The following is a 21,396-nucleotide window of genomic DNA, read 5'->3' as shown; positions in this document are numbered from 1 at the left end:
TTTTGTGAAGAGTGTTCTGAAAATGAAAAAAAAAGTAAGCCTAAAGAAGGGACATTACAGTGATTTCATAAATATCGATGTGAGGTGAATTTCAAATACTCCTGTTTCCTGCTTGGTTTGGGTTGTCTGGCTAGGCTGTGTCTAACACAATGTACCAATGCCTCATATCTTGCTGGCCCACTGCATCACACTGTTGGAAACTCTGGCTTTGAAGAGTGGTATATTATGTCCTTGGGAGTTTGACCCATTTAAAAGAATGGAGGCATAAATAGCTGAGATGAATTTTTAGATGAGTATGGGGTATGCCACACTGAGAACTTCTGCTCTGCTGCCATTCAAATCAATAGGTTTGTCATCAACATGCAAAAACTACTAGAAATTTGGTGGGGAGTTGTGCCAATCCTAATTCAATAGACCCACACCCCATGCTTGGATTCCAACTCACAGACCTCATGTCCATGTAGATCTCTTTCCAGATGAAGAACCCTTTTCAGGGCACTGGCAACCACTCTCTTCCTTTTTTGCAAGAATTCTTGCTCTTCTTGGCACAGATCATACCCTAAGCGCACATCTAGTTTTTCTGTGCTGAAACATAAATAAATCCAGAGGTACAGAATTGGTGTTTAAAATGTATATAGATCTATTTTCAGCAACTGCAGTCTACTAAATAACATTAAAAAATCATGATTTATTGTTCAGTTTTAGAGACAGAAATGCAGCCACCAGTTTCAAAGAAATCAACTGTTTTGCTTCTACATGGTCTCTGTATTTTCTGATGTTTCAGTGTAAGTTTTGCTGCAAACTAAGTATAGCAAATATGAAAAAAAAAAAAAGGTTTCTTTGTGTCTTTCAGTAGCTTTGTAAGCTGAATCCTTTCTATTTCTGCTTCATATAATTTCTGAGCAAAGGGTGACTTGAACCTAACAAGGTCTTTCACGGGGATTTGTACCATTGATTTATACAGACACAATACAATGTAAAAGATATTCAGATATGAAGTTATTCAGATAATTTTGGTTTATTTGTTGTCTGTCTCCTTATTTTACTGTGTAACATTTCATCTTCTCTAGCTTGTACTTCTTTCTATTGATATCACCAGAGCCACAAACCTATTTTCTTAAGAATACCTGTGTGGTTTGAACAAAGTACGGACTCTGGATGTTTTGCTTGTTTCAAATTCTCTTTTCCTTCTGACTTCTTCCCGCTTCTGTATCCCTTTTGAAGAAGCTTCCAATCTCAGTCTTTGGTTCTTTGATGCAAAGAACACTCAGTGACTAAGTTCCTCACTGCTTGAAATTCTTTTTTTTTTTTTTTTTGCATCTTGGTGTGACTCTTTTGCCCCAAGGACATTTAACTTTGATCTGTTGTGGTGACTCTTTAATGACTTAACTATTGTTACATTTTGCCCCTAGTCTTGTGCATTCCTTGTATCTAAATAAAGGATACTCTGTTCTAGAATTCAGAGTCCAAAGAGCAATAAAAACTTTAGAGAAAAAACCAGTCCTCTTACCAATCATTTAGTTGGAGGTACAGCGGCAGTGGCACATTCTGTAAACAAAGAAATGAGAGCACAATGTGAATGACTGGGAAAAAGAAAAGTTTTGAAATCCAGATTTTCAGTGCTTCCTGGAATGCCCCCACCACTACACCACTACCACCCTGCATACAGTTTTTTGGAAAATTGTAGTGGGAAGGAGAAGGAAAGCAACTAAACACCAAACATGTTCTACAGAGAAGCAAAAGAGGCAGGAGTAGTCGAAGTGGCTAGATGAACGGGCTGTGAAACTGGATTTCTGCCTCACTGTGAACATACCTCCATGAACCATTCTAACCCAGCAGCAGTATCACATTGCCACCCTCCTATTGTTGAGAACGAGGGACAGCAGCCAGATAAAGACAGTGATAAAGAGGAAACACAAGTCACACATCCTTCCAAAAAGCTACTGGAGGTAAAAGAGAGTCCAAACAGAGTGGGGGGGGAATCACTCGTGGTGAAACAGCCATTCATTCTCTCTTCTCTTTACAGGAAAGGCTGCTGAGAAATTCTTCTCCTCCTATCTTTGCCTCCCATTTGCCGCAAGGTCTAGGAAAGGATGTCTGGCTACCGTTAACAGATTCATCTGGCCACATAGCAGCATTACTACTGCTTTTAAAGCAACTTAGAGTTGTATCTCTCCACCAGTTACCATCATGACTGTACACATAGAAGAATGTGACAGAATTGTTCTCTGAGGGTAAGATTCAACTCATCTAATTGTAGCCATCTAAAACTTAGGTATATAGACTGAGCTAGCCACCCAGGCTTGATAAAGAGCAGTGGGGCATTCCAAAGCCTTGCTAGGGGCATTGAACATTCTCCTTTAACTGTGTAAGGACAGCAGAGGTTGGTCTGAAATGCATCTAAAACTGGCCAGGATGAATTCCCAATTATTTATTTTGTTGATGGAAAATTGATACTTCTCTGAGAAAACTAACCTTTTCCACAGAAAACTTGTATTTGCACAAAATTCTCACTCAGACTTATTAAATGATTTTTTTTTTAAATGTTATGGTGTTAAATACTGAGGGTTACTCTACTCTTCTCTCCAGAAGACAATATAAAAGCACTTACATGTCTTACAGGGAGGGTCACTTTCACTTTATGTCCAACAGGTAGAAATTTCAGTGGTACTGTTAAGGTGTCACTTAAATTGCTATTGTCATCTTCCTTATCAGAAACTTTCTACAGAGAAGAAAAAACATGGGTTTTATTCACAGAATAGAAACAATACAGTTCTTTGCATTTGGTGACACTGGAAATAAGCAAGCAGTATGAACAGTGGTATTGTATAGTGCCCATTACCTGCAGCCTGACTTTTAGAACTGGCTCCCAAGACTTCACACAATGGAAGTAGAAAGTATCTGTGTCCTCTGCAGTTTTCTGTGTTCCCTCATGAGATGCAGGCACCGTAAGCACGAGATTTTTACCCTCTAGTGAAAACAGATTTGTTTAGAGAATAATACTGCTGTTCAGGCAAAATAGCTAACAAAGTTGGCAAACTTTCTGTTGCGTCATTCTCTGTGGTAACTCCTCTGTAAGCTGTCACACTGGCAAGTCTCCTACAGCACAGGAACTGGTACTCCTGCCTTTACCCCATAGTTTGAAGTGCTCCCAGAGTCAGCACTCTCTCATACTTCCACAGTTTACTGTGTCCAAACTTGATAGTTTCAAGGAAAAGACACGGAGATCAGTGTTACAGCTGGAGGCAGTTTCAGGGACTTTCGCTGCATTACATTTTATTGTCTTCAGAACATTTTCAGTCATCTCTGTATCCTAAAGTGCCTCCATCTGGGTCTGAATGACTATGATCTGGTCATGTTCTTGTGCCACAGAGAAATCAGCATACCTTTCAAATATTTCCTGCTTTCATTAATGTCCACTTGCACTTCCAAGCAGCAAACCTCACGGGACTGTAAAAGACAGGAGTGGAAAAGTATGAAGATAGCAAATGCCACATCTGCAGCAAATATTGAAACACCATGCAGACACCACTACCGATAATATAGAGCCAACTAAACTGGTCTCAGTGCTGGAAGCGATCCAGCTGCACAAGAGTCAATTCAGAGCTCAATACACCAGGACAGTAGCCCAGTTACACTGCGTCAGAACTAGCTTGTCCATGCAATGGTGCATTGCCAGAGGTTGTTATACCCATTCAAGTTGTCCCAAAATCAGGAAACTCTGTACAACACACTGTTGCCCAAACAGCTACACATATATCCGATCATTATTTAGGAAGGGTGGAGGAAAACACCTGACGATGAGTTTCTGTCTATTGTGGCAGTGATTAGTCTACAAGGCATCTTCTTGTTGGTCCTGATGTAGAGAGATCATGGATTTATTCCACCCTCCTCTCCAACTGAGTCATTCCAATTCACATTTAATAACTCATGCCAGAACAGTTTTCCAAACCATTTCAGGAACAACACATGCCAATCATTACAGCTCTTATGCCTCACACAGAAAATGAGGGGGAAAGAACAAAATATATGTTACTTTGCCTCAGGGGTATTAAACACTAGCATCTGGAAATCATGTGCAGGCTTGGAGTGGTTGGCATGAAGTACTTTGTACTCCTTAGCTGCTGGGCCAGCCCAAGGAGGTGGGTAATGTACTACATGCTGACTAATACAAAAGAGCACTCTATGTTTCAATGACTAAAATAACTCTTTATTAAAAGCCTCATCTCCCAAAAAGCTGTTACATTAGATAACCTTCCATTCACAAGCACACTGAATACTTACTATTGTCTTCTACAGACTCATCCCTTTTATAACCTTTGTTTTTCCTGCCAAGTGCCATACTGTATTACTTGAAACACAAGAAGTTTTCGCTTTGAACACCAACAGATATGGAGTACTGCAACATTAACAAACCACAGCTGGGCAAAATATTGACATCTGTAATATCTGAGGACTTCAAGAAACAGAGCTTCTATTTTTGCATGGAGAGCGCAACAGTTAAGCCATAACAAATGGGAATCATCCCACATCTTTCACTTTATAATGCACACCATGCTCTTATCTATCATGGTAGATTCTGTTCTCTCTATAAAATATCAGATGGCTGGGGGGAAGAGGAGAGAATCAAAATGACAGAAAAGTCACTCCAAGCTAAATTCGTATGTGAACCTTACCACTAGGACATCATTGGTAATGAGGCGCTCCGGCGGGCCAGGACTGCCAAGACAGAATCAAAAAACAAATAAACAAAAGCTGTGTTTCTGGTATTTTAAAAAAATAGTAGTTTTATGACCTTTCCTGCTTAAAATATAGTTATGTTAGTAACACAATTTGTTTTCTAAAAGGCATAATACATGATCACCTGCAAAGCACATGAACCAGAATGTAGTAGCCCAACAAGAAGAAAGGCAGGAGAGCTCATAAAAATACCAATGCTTAAAACTATATGCTAAGATACAGCAGAACAAAGACATATTGGTCTATGTGGAATCACGTCCTACTATTAACAAATGACCATATGACTTAGGGAAAGCAAAGACTACTATTAATGTATTCTGCAAATACTTATTAGGAAAGACATTTCTGACTGTTCCAGATTATAATTTACAACCAATCACAAATGAACGGCAAATAAGAATTAGTGTGTGACTGGAAAACACAGACGTAAATAATAGAAAGTCTTTGTCCCAGACATTTTACCTTGTAAGACCTAGGTCTGTCACTGAATGGATGTAGTTATTCAATACTATGAGTAACCTATAGAGTCTACAAACAGCATCTCTCATTAAGGCTAATGCTCCAACATCACTATGTTACACACATTCATAAGTGCTTTCATACATCTGAAGGGACCATTAAAGTTATGTAGTATGTAGTATTTGACTTTCTGCAAAGTCCAGGGTATTTTGCCAGCCTTAAAACCTCTTTTTCAGCTGTAGAATATTTAAATGTAAATAACTAGGTTGGACTTCCAAGGATGGAGAATCCACCACTTGCCTTATAACGTGAATGGTGAAAGATGCTCCTCTTATTTCTAGTCTGAATCTACCAGTCCAGTTTCCAAGCACTGCACCTCAGTCTGTCCTTTTTATATATCTGGCTGTGACTGCTTCCACATTTGCAGGAGATGCTTATACCATCTCTTAAAGTATCTCTCATAAATAAATTAAATAGATTTTCTTGAGTTTCACTGTGTGAGAAATTAACCAAGAAGACCAGTGACTTTTTTCATGCATTTTCATGTTTAAGAATAAGAAGCCTTATTTACAGTTCCTTCTTCTAATCATGCAGTTAGTCAGTTTTGACTGGACTGTGTTCCTTATTTTCATAATGCTAAGCTCAAATATGCCAGAACATGTAGTTTAGGGGTTTTCTTTCAACCAAACTTGTGATAGCATTCAAAAGAGAAATAAAGTTTATCTTACAAGGTTTGTTCTTCTCCAGACAACATTGACTACCACTTTGAGGGGGGTGGTCTTACTTTGCATGTTTTTTTCTGTTTAACTAAGCTATCACCTAATGGGTGACTTTTCTAATACTCCCTGCATAACTCTATGTATATATCGTGATAATAATGCAAGACAAGTTTTCTAGTCTTTCAGAAACACCACAGTGTTCTAGGCATTGTTCAATTAATAGTAACATTAATATTGAAGAGCACCTCTGTTAAGTTTTACATGCATCTCTTGTACAAGTTATCACAGCATGCCAATGTTACTACATTTCCACAGTCAGGATATACACGTCATACAGAAAGTAAGATTTGTATGAAATACACTGAAAGGCAGAATTATCTGGGGAAGTTAAGCTGAAAAAAAGTTTGAAACTGTAATTTTGGCTCACTGTTGGGAGGAAGAGCTGGAAAAGGTTCCTCTTTCTCTGAGATATTACTACTCCCTGGCAGATCTACACCTTTCAGCTTTGGAATTTTACTCACATTCTTTCCATCCAGAATTCCACTTCCAGACTTTCCCATTTCTTGATGCATCTCTCTGTCTAAAAAGAAAAGGGTAAAATAAATATGGATTATTGGAGGCTGCAAAAATTTGGCAGTACAGACACACATAAAAACCACTTCCATGGCTGAAATCTCTTCTGCTACTGTTACCAAAAAAGCTGTGTGTTACCTCTTTGCAAAGCTGAGATTGCAATGGAAACCACAGGCTTGCAAAAGGCACGTAAGATTAATATTCTCCCATTGTGGGATATGTAGAATTATACATATTTCCAAAGATACAGTCACAGAGGGAAAGCTTGACTGAAACAGAAATATAATGGCTTTTTGCAAAGATGGTGTGCATGGGGGAAAGGCATTGAAGCCCAGCAACAAATGCGACTAACACCTGAGTCATTTCCACGTACAAACCATTTAAAGCACATTCACACTGCACCCAGCAGAGATGAAGCAGGAAGAGTACCCTGGACTGAGGTGGTCATTGAATCGTTTTATTTCCAGTGACTCACCCACTGGCGGAGAAGTGCATGGCATCAGCCTGCAGAGTCACAGGGAAAATCCATGCTAACAGCTTTCAGTACTTGGGAAGTAGCTGTTCTTTTGGGTACAGACTGTCTCCTTCCGGCAGTGAGCATGTAGCAATACCACAGCCACAGCTCAGACAAACCCGCAGACCTATCCCAGCTTTGTTCTCTGGACTATTCTCTTTCATGGACTCCTTAACAGAATACCAATGATGTTAGTAGAACATGCGTCCCTTTACTATGGGCTAGAGAAATCTGAATCACCTAGAAGGAAACCCAGCATGAACACCAACAGGAGAAGCCTGAAAGAATCATTTAATTCAAGTGGTGAGTGGACTGTCTTCATGTTTTTAATAAAAAGTTGACATTTAAGAGGAAATGTCCTCTAAGCGTGGCAGAAGTGTAATAAAGCCGAAAGGTAAGGAAGTTATTTATTTGGATTATAAAAGATAAAAATTACTATTTACAGCTGCTCCCTGTTAAAGTATTTTGCCCCACAAAGAGAGACTGTGGGCATAAGAGAGAAGCTGCTTCATTTTCTGAATCTGTGAAAAGAGATTAACAAAGTCACAAAAATTCAGCACAATGATACCTGTTTTGATAATATATTGATAATGATATATAAGGATATCTGTTTATGCAGACCCAAACCCCGCTCAACATGGAAGCCAATGTGGACAATGAGGTCGTGCTGACCTCTCCCTGTATTTTCAGTCCTTACCTCTGATTTCAAAGCAAATGTCTCACGGAGTGTCTCCCCGGGTCTGATTCTAGCAACATTAAAAAGAACTGTGAACTGCATGTCATCTTTGGTGAGTGGATCTTCATCACACACTGCCAATTCTAAAATGTTCTGATAGTAGAAGAAAATAAGTAAGAACTCTTATTGAGCTGCTATTACACAGAAACAAAAAAAATGGTTATAGACTTGTGCAGAGTGGTAGGAAACATGTGCTTTCCTTCAGGAGTTTGTTAATGCAGAACACCATCTTTAAACCCAGCCTTGGGAAACTTATCATGAAATAGAAGACAACTACCTATAACAGAAAGCTCCCACTATTCTGAGACAGAAAAGATGTCAGTGCTCTGCACCACATTGATAACCCACCCAAAGAACACACTCAGTTTCTTCATCCCCAAAGTTCTCTTAACTACATAGTTTAGGGTAGGATTAAATTTGTTGTCTACATCACAGCAACTCCTCTACCCTTCCCTTACAACCAGCGGAGGGAAAGCTCTTTCTAAATTAACCATCCAAAATAGCCCAAATGAAGCATGCTACAGCAGTGCTTATTTCTCTCAGGTGACAACAAAGTGAATCTGGACTAGCTCAGATGTAGGCACTTACATCACCAATGTCTATAACTAGCTGAGGGGAACAATACTGCCTATGTCTACTGTTTTGTGCTAACCAGTCAGTTGCAAATTCTGTTACACGATCATTTTCTTAAGTTATTTAGCACAGCTGATCAACAGAGCATCAACTGAGGATTCCCAGCTATTCAAAATGGTGACATTTCCTTTTTTTTTTTAATACCTCAACTTCTCTCTGGATCCTAAAGTAGAAAGTCTCGTTCCAGACAGGGTTGTCAGAATTCCTGATGGTTTTGGTCCGAAGCTTTCCATTTGAAGCAGATGGCAGCCACAAGCGCACATAGCAGTCTGAAGCAGTCACTGCAGCAGAGAAAAATTAAAAACCTGATGCCAATATTAAAGAGGAAAAGTAGGGCAAGGCCATGATTCTGGGAACTAACAAATATTACTACTTTTTTAAAAATAAGTAAAGAGGCCACCAGTGGAAGCAACCAAGGAAAACCATCTAATTCCTGGGTAACTACAAATTGCAAACGTACACATGCACACACAAAGTACACTAAAAGCCACGTTTCCCATGTGAAGAGAAAGAAGTATAAAAGACCCCGCTGACCATTCATCGGGCATAATCCCTAAAATTCCAGTCAACAATGTTAAAAAAGTTTAACTGAAACTAGAACTAGTCCCAAAAAGGCTGTTAGGACGATTACAGGAAAGGCGGACGCATATTACAGAGAAGACCAGAGGAGACTGGCTTGCTCAGTCTAGCAACACAAACATGCAGAGGGGACATGATGGCTGTCTAGAAGGGTTAGGTACTAGGGAAGAAAATCTGTTGCAGCTAAAGGCTGGTGGGGGCCCAAGACATGAAGGCATAAACAAGTCTGAACTCTTCATCTCACTTCCAGCCTACATCTACTCCTTATGGTTAGTGCAGTCAGTGCCTCGAGCAGCTGTCCTTTGGGAAGAGCCGGGGTGGGAAAGTACATTTACTTTGTGAAGCTTGACAACGGTGTGAAAGGAAATCTCCAAGGTGATGTCTTTCAGAGCTGGAGTCTGGACTTGACGGAAGATGTCCACTGCAGCCCGAGATGCCTAAATACTTCAGACTGGTATCAAGCAGTGAATAACATTGCCCCGCAAGGTTTTGGCAGGAAAGTGGAACTGTCCCTTCAATAGAGTAGATAGAAGAGATCATTGAAACTCAGAAATACAGGCCTTGTCACACTACCACCTTTCTAGTGTCCACCTCTGGACGTTACTACATGGCATTTGCCACAGGAGTACAGGAAGCCCTTCAGCAGGCAGTTACTCAACCAACAGGAGATTCACTTCCTCAGGTCTCCCTCGCATTCAGGCTTGGCCAAGGTTGTGCTTGGCCCTGAATCATAAGATGTGAATGGTCTCAGCTGTAACTCAAGTAACTCACTGCAAAGTGACGCTTTTTTGGCTGAACATGTTGGTTTTCATTAGAGGAATACACAGGTCAGAGGTTTCAAGAGTGTGAGAAAAGGCAGCTCAAGGTCTGTCCTGACTGAGGAACCCACGGGACACCTCTGCAAAAATGGCAGCTGAATGGCTGGTCCATGGTACACCTTTATAAGGAGCCATAAGGAGAGCAAGATAAAGAGTTAAAGAAGGTTGAATACAAAAGTACACAGAAGTCTGTTTTGCCTGCATGTTCAGCATGTGCTTAGGGCTGGGTCTGCAGAAGCCCTCCTTAACCAGAAACTATCAATATAATTTAACATGACTGGTCTTATGGGAACTGGAAATACCCTGAATGATACAGTATTTTAGAAGGCTTGAAATTCTAATTTACCTTTGATTATTGTGTATAATTGATACATTTCAATGAAAGGTCCCTAAATACGTGGCCTGTGTGGCAAAATTCCAATCTGTTATATGATTTATACCTATTATGAACATCAAAACCAGACAACTCCAAGCAGATTTAGAGACTGCAGTGTTCTCACAAGGTCTACCTTCCCTTGTGGCCCAGGAAATTCATCTGGGAGTAATTTTTTACCAGTTCCCTGAAATGCCACTCTATATGTCCTCCAATCTAATGATACCTCAGGCATTTGATCTAATTATAGCCCTGGCATTAGTACTTCTATTGTTGTGCTTTATGTACATTGTTTGTATACCTTCAGAACTTAGGAACATTGCTCACTGTAAACTCTGGGAGTGACTGAAAATATAATCAAATCACAACTCACACAGGTCTCTTGACTTGATGTTCTTAGCTTGTATGATTCTTACAGAAAGCATGTGGATGGGGCAAAACTTCATCTGCAGAGAAAACAAATGCAATTAGTTTTATCAGCTCAGAATACAAAAATAATATGTATTTTGAACAGCACAGGGGACAGTCTGTCCTTCTGTTTGTCTGTCTGAAGTGAGGGGACCACCCTCCAGTGGAAGTACACCATGCTAAGATGATAGCACAATTGCACACTGGGCTATTTGCTAAGTAGCTTGAGTAAGTGAAGACAGAGAAACAGGGGCTCAGAAAATGGTATGGAAAGCTTTCATAGTCACCTTAGAGGTGCCTATTTGCATACAACCTGATGCATGCATGGCCATGGTGATGGTTGTACTGCCAATCTGCCGAGGGTCCTGTGCCACAGATAGGTCAAAAATGGGCCTTTGGAAGGCAATACTAGGAACTTACAGCTGCTTACTTGGGTCAGCACTTACTTGGCACAGCACTGACACTAGGCCTGGACATGGTAGTTACCAAAGTGCTCTAAACACTTCTGATTGTATCCCAACTAGGACTAAATTTCCATGACGCTCCTAAGTAGGCCAAGCTCACCAAAAGGCATCTGGAGGAATGCACTACAGATGAAGAAAGAAGAGCCCTGCTCTGAAGACGTAATATCACAGAATCCCACATCATTAGGTGTCTTGGAAACACCTAATGGGAATGGAAACACCTTCCTTCCAGACATGAGATTTATTTCTATCATAGGCAAGCTATCATTGTAATGCTTATTTCAAGAGACTTGTTCCTAATTCTAACAAAGAATTAAGCTTCCCAACCTAAGCTGGTCAGAAAATATTCGCCATTGTCAGAAGACGTTCTGATAAGCCTGAATGAACACACATATACAGACATGTGACACTGTTAATACTAAAAGTGGGAAAATATTTCCTTCTTTTTTCAAATTGGAACATTTAAATTTATTTTTAATTTTCTGTTGAGCATTTTAACTGTTTTATCATATTAGCATGGCTTGTCAGTAATTGGCGATAATAACATACAGTCCTGCTACCACTAATAAATTAAAACAGAACCACACCATGTTGCATGTGTTTCATTAGTTTGAATGGCAGCTTAAACTACACACTGACTGAAACACCGTATCCAAATGTTTGGATGTCCATGGTGTTTGGACACCATTTGTCCAAATGAGAGTATCCCCTTACACTGGAACAAAATAACTTGACAATTTTATTTTGAAAGTTAGCACCATGATTAATTTTCTTGACAATGAAATTATGAACTTTGGAGATACAAACAGCTGGGGAAGGAGGAACTTCTCTATAGAAGAAGTCCCCTCACTATAGTTAATCTGAAATTCTTTTAAAATGGGGTGGACACTATTGGGCATGTTTAATGGAGTTGAGAATAGCCTTCATTCAGCTTCATTCAGTTTTGTTTAGAAGTAAATTACATTACATCAAATGGGTACCATTTGAACTGTGAATTAGCACATTCAAATAAATGCTTAATATTAAATTTTATGTCACTTTTAAAGTTACATCTTTTTAAAATTCAGATTAATATTCAAGAGTCACCCTGAGCAGAGATACCCTGTTGTTAAACTTACAAAATCACAGATTACTCTGTCTCTTGTCCTCTTAATGGTTGATTAAAACACTTTTTGAATAAAAATGCAAGACACATTTGTTCTTGTGTGACAAGAACCATTTCTATTATGTTCTCCTCAAATTTGAAACTCACATTTAAAACATTCTGAGTTTAATGCATTATGGACGTTACAAGTTCCATTTGGGACACTTCTATACTATTCCAGTTTCCCACTGAAAGAATTTGACTTTAATTTTCCTGTGCAAATATTTATTTAACATAGAAGTATGAACTGGAGGACTCAGTCAGCATTCCTAGTGGGTCTCATTAGCATGAAATATTGGATTATGTAGCAAATTACAGAGCTGACTGGTTTTAATTAATGTGTTAATTCTGTGTTATTTTGTAATCAACTTCCCCCTTGCTCAACAGAAGCCCAAACCATTCTGAGAGTCTGCCTTCACTGGAGAAACAGATGTTGGTATACAATTTGCTTTAAACCTTTTGTGATGAAAATTTCCTATTCGCTTATAAAAGTGGTGCATCTGCAGTTCATCACGAGAGTACTCTAAATTGTGGTAGCTGACATGTTTTCATCCTCTCCCACTAGAGCCAGAGAGCCTCACTCCTCCTCCCTTCCCCTTTCAACAGCAATCACTTCCCTTAAACATGTCAACATCTGCCCGCTGATGGAAACATCATCAAAGATGACTGTTCACTACTTCTGATTTGGTGCAGCTTAGCCCTTGTGTTGTTGCAGGAAGATGGGTAAATGTGGCCATAATAAACCCTATGGGCTGTGCAAATCCCCAGGGGAAGCCAGAAGCCATCCTGCTCCCGTGACTGCAGTTACTCCAGCCTGTGATAACCATTCAGAATTGGGCTAATTCTTTTTTTCATCACAAAAAAGGCAGAGCTAATTTTCTTCTACAATGGTCCAGAGCAGACTATTAGGGTCTGATTTGGGTGGTCTAAAATAAGATCTTTGCTCAAAAGTGCTGGCACTCTAAAATACCCTTCTAGAAAAATTAATTATGGTTAGAGATACCACTTGCTATTTTCATAAAAAGCAATGTGTAATTTCATAATTAATGCAAACTGATAAACACAGATACCACATCCAGACAGCTCTTGACAGTCCTGCAGCTGTACTGGTCTTGCTCTTTTTAGTTCACTTCCTTGAGAGAAACATAGTTTCCTGCATAGGCACACAGAGAATAACAAAACTCCCCTGTAAATATCCAGAGTCAAAGGTAGCTTTCGCAGAAGTACGTCATTCTATTTTTACTGGAAAATTAGTAGTGACACATTGAGGCCAATGACAGAGTTCAGGATTCAGCTACCTGTGTATATTTGCATCCTAGACAATAACACTCCAGACCAATGAATAGTAGCTTGTCCAGAGTCCCAAAGAGTAGTATGAAATCTTCTCAAAGCTCATTGATAACGAGGAGCCTACCAAGTGAGACTTTGGATGGCAGTGAGAGAAGAAAAACCTACCAACATCTTTCATTTCACTCCTTATTGTCCCTCCATGCTGCTCCTAGAACACGATCTCATGGCTACCTTCACTAGAAAGTTAGTCTCCCAGGGGTTAGTTTTTGCAGAGCCTGGCAATCTGGGAACAACCTCCCATCACCACCTATTTTTTATTTTCTTTTTTTTTTCTTGAAAAAAGAGTCCTTGGTTTGTACATGTTGGAAGGCTGACTAGAATCAGAATCTCAGCCTTCAGCTCCCTCTGCACCAAACATAAGCAGTTCTCTGAGTGGAGTTATCACCATGGGATAACACAAAGTTACATGAAGTTTTATATGAGGAGTCTGCTCTCTGTCTTTTGACATTCTGTAAATAGCTGTAGGATTTATCACTCAGCCTTATCAATATCTTTCAGACAGGAATAATTACTTCCTTTCACAGATTACTTTTTCTTTCTCCAGTGGTGTACTAGAAGCTGCACAATATCTTACGTACAAGATCTTACACCAAATGTAATCATTTGGCATATTCTTACCATGTATTTAATCTTGGATACTAAGGATTTGTTTCAACTACAACTTGGCAATTTATGAAATTAAGGTTAAAGCTATAAACTTATAAACTATAAAAAAGCCTCATGACCAGCCTGGTTCAAAGCATTCTCTTCCACATAAATTCTACATCTAATACAGGATGAGTTTATTAGATCCTCCATCAGCGAAAATACTGCTAGAAATTTGTCCTTCCAACCAGCTGCCTATTTTCATTAAAATTAGAGGAATGCAAAGTGCTGGTGGGAAAAGCAACTGACTGAAGAAATATGCAAAACCAGAAGAGGAGATAGAAGGAGACAGCATGACCATGAAAGCCTCATTTTCATTGGGAATCACAATTATTCAAAATCTTGTCATTGGAAGTTGGAAGTTGAAAATCTTGTCATTGTCATTGGAAGTGAGTAAATCTAATTTGCCTTACAAACATTTACTGTAATTTCATGTTATCACTGGTGGATTGTTTCAAGAGTCATTGTGGATTTGGGATGCAGCCCTTGTTCATATTCTATCAGTCATCTCTTTACATACATGAGTCGGTCTCTCAGGGCTTTGTACTGACATAATTTCTGAGTATTTTACCACATAAAAATTATTCTGTAGTTCACAAAATAAAACTGCTAAAGAGTGGTTATTCTTGTCTGAGCAGAAGAAAAGACCCTGTTACGAATACCAAAAGCATTCCCAGGAAGTTGTAAATTAATATTGTCCATCGCTTCCATGCCTATTTGATAGCGTTTTTAAACAGAAAATAATTAACTGGGAGACTTTTAGTTGGTCTTTCTAGATAGTTCAAAGTATCGACACTTTTCTAAACAAGTTAGATTTTTTTAATATAAAAGAAAAAAAAAACAAACAAAAAAACAACAAAACCAAAACCACAAAACCACTCTTCTGATTTCCTTATCTATTTACCAATTTACCACACTGAAAAATGCATTTGCCTGACAGAACGGCAGAGCTACCTGCAGTACTGCATGAATCTCCTTCCTTGGGAATAAAAGCTTTCTGACCTGAAGCTATGCTTGTACTCTAAGCTTTTGGCACTGTTGCCTACTAACCTGGAGTATGTCTATACTCGTGGAATAGCAGTTGCAGCATTAGGACGAAATGCAAGAACTTTTGCTGTAGTTGAGACTTTCTAGATAAAATTATACCTGTTATCTACTCATCTACCAGATTCAGAATTATTTTATTAGATACAACATTAATATTTAAAATTGATAGGTAATATTTATATCTAAGATAGATAGCTCTGAATCTAACAGGCAGATAGATTAGATACAATTTTATCTAGAAAGTACATTATATTTACAATTTATATTCTTTGCCTCGAGCATCCAACGTTTGAATATTTTTAATCTATCATTTGAGCTGTTTAAGCTCCTGATATTTTCCTGAATCTTTAACTTCACCTGCAAATATTACCATGCCACAAGTATAGTAAGTATTCTTTATTCTTAATGATTAACAATTCTCTATAAGTCATAGTATATAACATTGTTTCTCACTATACTTAAAACCCATAAATGCCTGTATTTCTTTTATTTCCTGCAAAATTTGACATAGGGTTTGATACATAAAGAATGGTTAGTTGTAAATAATTCACATCTTGCATTTCAGACACTGCATCCATTACTCTTTAAAGATATACATGAGAAAATAACTCTCAGCTAATAATTCTGTTGATTTATACTAAAAAGGATCAGTTAAAATTTCTGAATGGAGCTTATTATTAGAAAACTCGAGTCCAGACATGAAATACTTCCACTAGAATCGCAGACACTGTAAACATTACATTAAAGACAGCTAAATCAGCCAAATACCTCGTAAGAACTCTCCCCTGCAGCTAAAGTAATATAAATTATGCTTTGTTGCTAGAAAAAGCTGTTGATTCTTTTCAGCTGGGGCAAGCAATGAACATGTGCTATCCTGAGAAAAGCATGCAGTAGGGCTAAAGTACTTTCATTTTACCGTGAGGTAAACTCATCAAGGCCAGCCCTCTTCCTTCCTGGTGTTCACTCCAGCATGTACACCTCACGATAGAAGAAAAGGGCCACATTTTTGCTGCATTTTCACTGAAGCTCGCTTATATATTAGTTACTGGGAGGTAAAAGAGGAAAATGGTAAATTTGCGAAGTTCAGGATGACCCTGCCACATCACACCAGCAGCAGTTTGTCTCTGCATCTCAGCAGATGCAAAGAAGAGGGAGTTTGCTCGGAAGAATTGAAGCAGGGAGGTCCCAACAGCAAGGTGCAGGGCCACAGCAAAGCGCGGAACTGCAATTCTCTTACCTTGGCTGGTGGGCTCCCCATGACACACAAGATGGCGACAGCAACAGAAAACCCAATTCGGGTAACAGATCTGTCAGCTGACAAACAGGCTCACAGCTTGTTGTTGCTGCTGAAATAACCTGAAGGACACATATAATTTATACAGGCGTTGAGCTCCACCCTCTGCCTCCTCTGTGTGGAGAAGAGTCTGCCTACGTCTGAGAGGCAAAGATCTGCAATGTCAGAGGTGAGAGGAAAGCTGCAGTTACCACATCTTTGCCTGTCACCATTACCTGTCACCATTTGTTATTGCCCCAATACTGTCCTGCCAGGTTTTTGGGTGGATTCTGCCACATTCAGAAAGTATTCCTTCACTCCCGATCTCTTCCATCTATCTAGTCAGTGGCTGAATTTTCAGTAGTTTTTAAGGTCTTCCACAAAATACTCCAGAAAAAAAAAAAAAAAATCGAAGGGAGGGGATAGCTAAATCTTATCTGTTAAAATTTCTGGTCGGAGACCAACCTACTTCTGAATGCTCTTTTCAACTCTTCCTAAAATAGGGACTTGTTTTAATACATTATTGGGAATCTTTCTACCAACCAGTAAATCAAGTCTCCTCACTTTGAAGTACCTACTGAATGACTACCTGGCTAATACAGAGATGCTGGTGAAATTGAGATAAATATTGGTAGGGAAAGGGAAAGCTGCATACCTGCTGGGCTTTTCCCCTCTACACACTTCTTATGAAAACATGACAACTTGACACCTCCCAGCTTCCCATTCTATTCACCCATCAGCTTGCTGGTGACAGTGGTGGGTCCTAAGGCATCTTCTGGAGATGGCACAGGCATGGCGTCCTCCCCCTCTCCCTTGCCTACGGTGGACTGCTGACAGACAGCCTGTGGGGTCCCTGTCAGGACATTGCTCCAGGGAAGCTCTTCTGGCTATACTCTAATCCACACTTGCAATTTCATGTTGGATGGCATGTAGACCCAGACTTGGAAAAGGCCTGGAGGCCACCATAAGTTTGCAGTAAAATATGTCCTCACTGGGACACAGTAATATCAGACAGGACCAAGTCTCACCAACCAACCAGTAGACACCTTACACTGATGGAGAGTGTCAAGAGATAATTTTCATCAAATAGTAGTTATGAGTTTGGATTTTGGCAAGAGAAGAAAAAAAATGAAATGAACCACAATAATTGTTTAGGAAAATAGGTTTACCTATTACTCTTTGGTTTTAGATTTTTCCTGAAACTCAGGTGCACACTGTAGACCACCTTTAAATCACGTTTTAAAGCATTTTCCACAAAAAAACCTGTTACCAATTGAAAATCAGTTCTAGTCAGATTCTCCTGGGTTATGCAAGTGAGAACCAACGTCTCAAATTGACACTTCACAAAGATTCTGCTGTGGCTGGCAATGCAGCCACCATGCTAGCACTGAGGACTGGAGGCAGGCTCACCCAAGCAGCAGGGTGAGAACTTGAGTGCTTAGTTAGGTTGCTATCTTTGAAATACTAAAAGGAAAGATATCTCAAATAAAGATCTGCTGTGTATGTGCAGCAAATCAAAGGGCACCTACAAAACTCACAGAAGAGTAAGCCAGACTCATCAGAAAGCAATCTGGGGTTCAGAGCAATTAACTATGCAAGTCTTGTGCTCCTGCAGTAACACTGTTTTGACAGTCTCACTTGGGCATTTTTACGGGAGCAATCAAGACTGTTGTGCGAGCATTCTTCACCATGCTTTCTTGGACACAGGAGTCTGTAGCATCCCATTTCAGGAGACAAGAAAAAAAGCAGAGAAAAATGGATAAAAGCTCTTATTCAGAGTGGAGGTTTGGTTTTCCTCCTTTATATTGCTGTTGCAGCTTCGATCAGAGGTTCTGCTGCTGTAGTGAACTGAGAAACCAAAATAGCAGGCTGACAAATTTACCTCCTAAAGAGAACGCAAATGGAAAAACAGCCAGAGAAAAATGAACTCCACTCAAAGAGGGGGTATGTCTGCCTGGAAACGGAGAAACACATTAAAAAACAGAACAGCTGCAGCAGGGAGACCCAGGTCTTAATGGAACAGGAAAGAAGAAAAAAAGGTCCCAGAATGTCTTCAAATCAAGGTGCAAAAGTTATTCTGGAGAGCTATGGAACTAGTTTTTCCAATAGCCCCTCCAAGAAGCTAATGTTTCCAGTAAATCAGCATGGCCAAAATACATAAAACATTTTGTGTTGCTTGTCAACAAGCACACTGAGAAGTTCCACATCCATTTCCTCCTGGACGTGAGAGAGATGGGCTACGTGATGTCAGGTCTTACTACAGACACAAAAAATGTACAGCATGGGGAAAGTAAGACATAGAAAATCAACTGCATAAAGAAGGAAAGACAAAACTAAAAGGTTCAATCTAAAGCAAAGAGGGCACAGCACAATGCATTAGTGAACTAGCTAAATAGTAAGCAGTATCTTCAAGGGGTACAGAAGGTACTGCCCCTCCCCTTTTTAGAGGGGGAACATAGTCATGCCAGGTTTATACTAGTGGAATTAGGTTCAGAAAATATAACACTGTATCTGTGGTTTCAGCTTGTAAAAGGCTATTCAGGAGACAAAAAGATTCTAGAATGATTTTACAGGTTAATTAAGCTGGTCTCATTCCACCTTTATCACTGAACCTTATTTCTTTGCTGAATTAATATTAAGAAAGGACTTGGAAATAAGCTATGAGGGGGAAAAAAATGATAAAAAGACATATCAAATTACACTGAGGCTATATTACTTCATATGTTACCTGTTGGCACTCAGATAAGCACACAAGAGACTACGGGAAACAGAATCAGAATGGAAAAAATGCAAGCTCATGCTGCTCTCAGTATGCAAGAAATAAAAGATAATTAATACGGTGTTCAGCTTCATGCAACTTACCCAGTGGGCAGCTCACTAACAGCCCCTTCCAAGAAACTACTCAGAGTCACAGCTGAGCTGCCAGAAACCAAGCAGTAGAGTAGTAGCAACTCTAAATGTCTGTGATTTGGATCATCCTACTGCTGGCATAAACTTAAAAGCTAACCGGGACTGAACTTACAAAAGGTACTGAAGACAAATTTAGTGAAGAACGTTATTTACCCCAGCAATGGCAACAGCACAGCAAAATTTCATACAAACATGTCTCAGCTTTGATGTACAAAAAACTGCCCTCAGTGATGCACTGTCTTCCTAGTCCTTCCATGCTGGATCCTAACAGCTTCACAAGCAAGGATGGCAATTACTGAAACACTCTCCTATAAATATAAATCTCCTATGATTTTGTTTGAGAACATTTGTTTATTCATTCCATGAAAGCTGTTAAGTAGACATAAGTGATGGATCTTCCTAGAGCTAGATGCAGCCACATGATTGAGGAGATGGAGATGGAAGACTGTGCAGCTTTACAGAGACTTCTTGTGCCAGACAGTGACAATGGGAGATGACAGTTGCTTTCTCTTTACCTCAGAAATTAGTTTATACCTTGTTCAGCTCAGTGGCTAGGTTAGAAAAACCACAGTAATCTGAGAAAATAATTGTCTATAGTCAAATTCAAAACTAAAATATTCAAAATGTTCTCAGAAATTAGGAAAAGTAGCTCATCCCCAAACTATCTTTTTTTTATATTTGGGTTATTTAACCACTGTAAAAATTAATCCAAACAAAAAAACTTCATTAAAATATATCTCCATTTTTCAATTCAACATTGCCATGTGAAACTAGAAGCTATAAAGCAAAGCTTCAGAAATGCCAGATTTGGGGACCTTTCAAAACTGAAGCATTTAATTTTGAAATAAAAACTTTCTAATCTTTCACTGTTTCCATCCCCCATTTTCTTTGAGCACAACAACACAGTTAATTTGAAATTATTTTAGATCATTGAACACTTTCCAAACAACCATTTTCAGCCCACCTGATGTTAATTAGAACAAAATACCAAGTTGTCTGTCAGAGTAGCAGGCAGGTGATAGCAGCATTTGTAAACTGACTGTCCTTCTAGCTATCAAGATCTAAACCTGTTTTAGAAAAGTAAAAGGTGCTATATCCTCTTACCTATCTCCCAAACTACTGCAATCTTAAATAAAGGTATCATATAGTAAAGCCAGTATCACTGGCTTTTTTTCCTGACCAGAGTAAGAGAGCTACTAATTTCCTTAGATACTTTGCAGGTGAGGTTGTAAATATGGCAAGATAGTGATCTTTGCAACTTCAAGATGGGAGGAAGCTGCTTATTACTGTCCTGGGGTATCTGAGGACTGGAGCGTTATCTTTCCAAGACACGTCAATGTAAAGCCACACACTGAAACCCACTGTTTATGTTTAGAAATTGTTCTTTTATTTTAAACCGAGTGATTGCAGCACATCTAATTGGAATAATTGAGTAAGATATTTCAGTGTCATTCCACTCCAGCCAGTTTCTGAGACCTTTATCTTCAGATCTTATTCATACTGATGTCAGTATGAAATTGCTTGAGTAAAGACCTCAGAAGAGTTAGGTAAGTATTACACTTAACCACTTGGCTGACAGGAAGACTTGACTTATGGTTATGGTATTTAGCTTCAAATTATCAAAAGAAGAGTTTCTTCCTTAGTTGCCACCAACCTCTTGTATTTTTTTAATAGTCACCTTTTTAGAATCAAGAGAGTAACTCTTGTTTTCTCCTATTGTTTTGAACTCTCTATGGCTCTAAATTCTTTGGGGCAAGACCAACTAAGGAAATATTTGCTGCTGAATGTTATTATACTGGGCAAGAGTAATTAAAAAACAAAGGTTACTGTGATTGTATGACACACGTAGCAGTATTTCTAACCCTGTTGCTGTATCAAATCCTCTTTCAGCCCTGTATGTGGTTTTATTCAAGGTTCTACCTTTACCTGAGCACAGTCCTTCAATGTTGGCTCAGAAAAGGATAAAAGATATACACGGATTTATTTCATATGATATGCAAGTCATTAAGGG

The 21,396-nt window shown here is 39.2% G+C and overlaps 1 protein-coding gene across 1 annotated transcript in view; it reads right to left on the bottom strand.

The window, feature by feature from the left end:
• Positions 1 to 16,692, bottom strand: part of LOC141923292 (cytosolic phospholipase A2 beta-like) — a 28,816-nt gene extending 12,124 nt beyond the window's left edge. The window contains exons 1-12 of the mRNA XM_074824175.1: positions 16,440 to 16,692; positions 10,518 to 10,590; positions 9,289 to 9,465; positions 8,519 to 8,655; positions 7,703 to 7,834; positions 6,440 to 6,498; positions 4,677 to 4,719; positions 3,387 to 3,450; positions 2,843 to 2,970; positions 2,612 to 2,722; positions 1,511 to 1,548; positions 450 to 585 (exon numbers count right to left, since the gene is read on the bottom strand). Coding sequence (XP_074680276.1) covers positions 450 to 585; positions 1,511 to 1,548; positions 2,612 to 2,722; positions 2,843 to 2,970; positions 3,387 to 3,450; positions 4,677 to 4,719; positions 6,440 to 6,498; positions 7,703 to 7,834; positions 8,519 to 8,655; positions 9,289 to 9,465; positions 10,518 to 10,590; positions 16,440 to 16,460 — 1,119 coding nt within the window. The 5' untranslated portion in view covers positions 16,461 to 16,692. The remainder of the gene's footprint in view (positions 1 to 449; positions 586 to 1,510; positions 1,549 to 2,611; positions 2,723 to 2,842; positions 2,971 to 3,386; positions 3,451 to 4,676; positions 4,720 to 6,439; positions 6,499 to 7,702; positions 7,835 to 8,518; positions 8,656 to 9,288; positions 9,466 to 10,517; positions 10,591 to 16,439) is intronic.
• Positions 16,693 to 21,396: the final 4,704 nt, after the last annotated feature.

Source organism: Strix aluco, chromosome 4 (assembly GCF_031877795.1).
Source record: "Strix aluco isolate bStrAlu1 chromosome 4, bStrAlu1.hap1, whole genome shotgun sequence".
NCBI lineage: Eukaryota > Metazoa > Chordata > Aves > Strigiformes > Strigidae > Strix > Strix aluco.
Note: the sequence above shows the minus strand (reverse complement) of the source record. Positions and strands in the feature narration are given on the sequence as shown.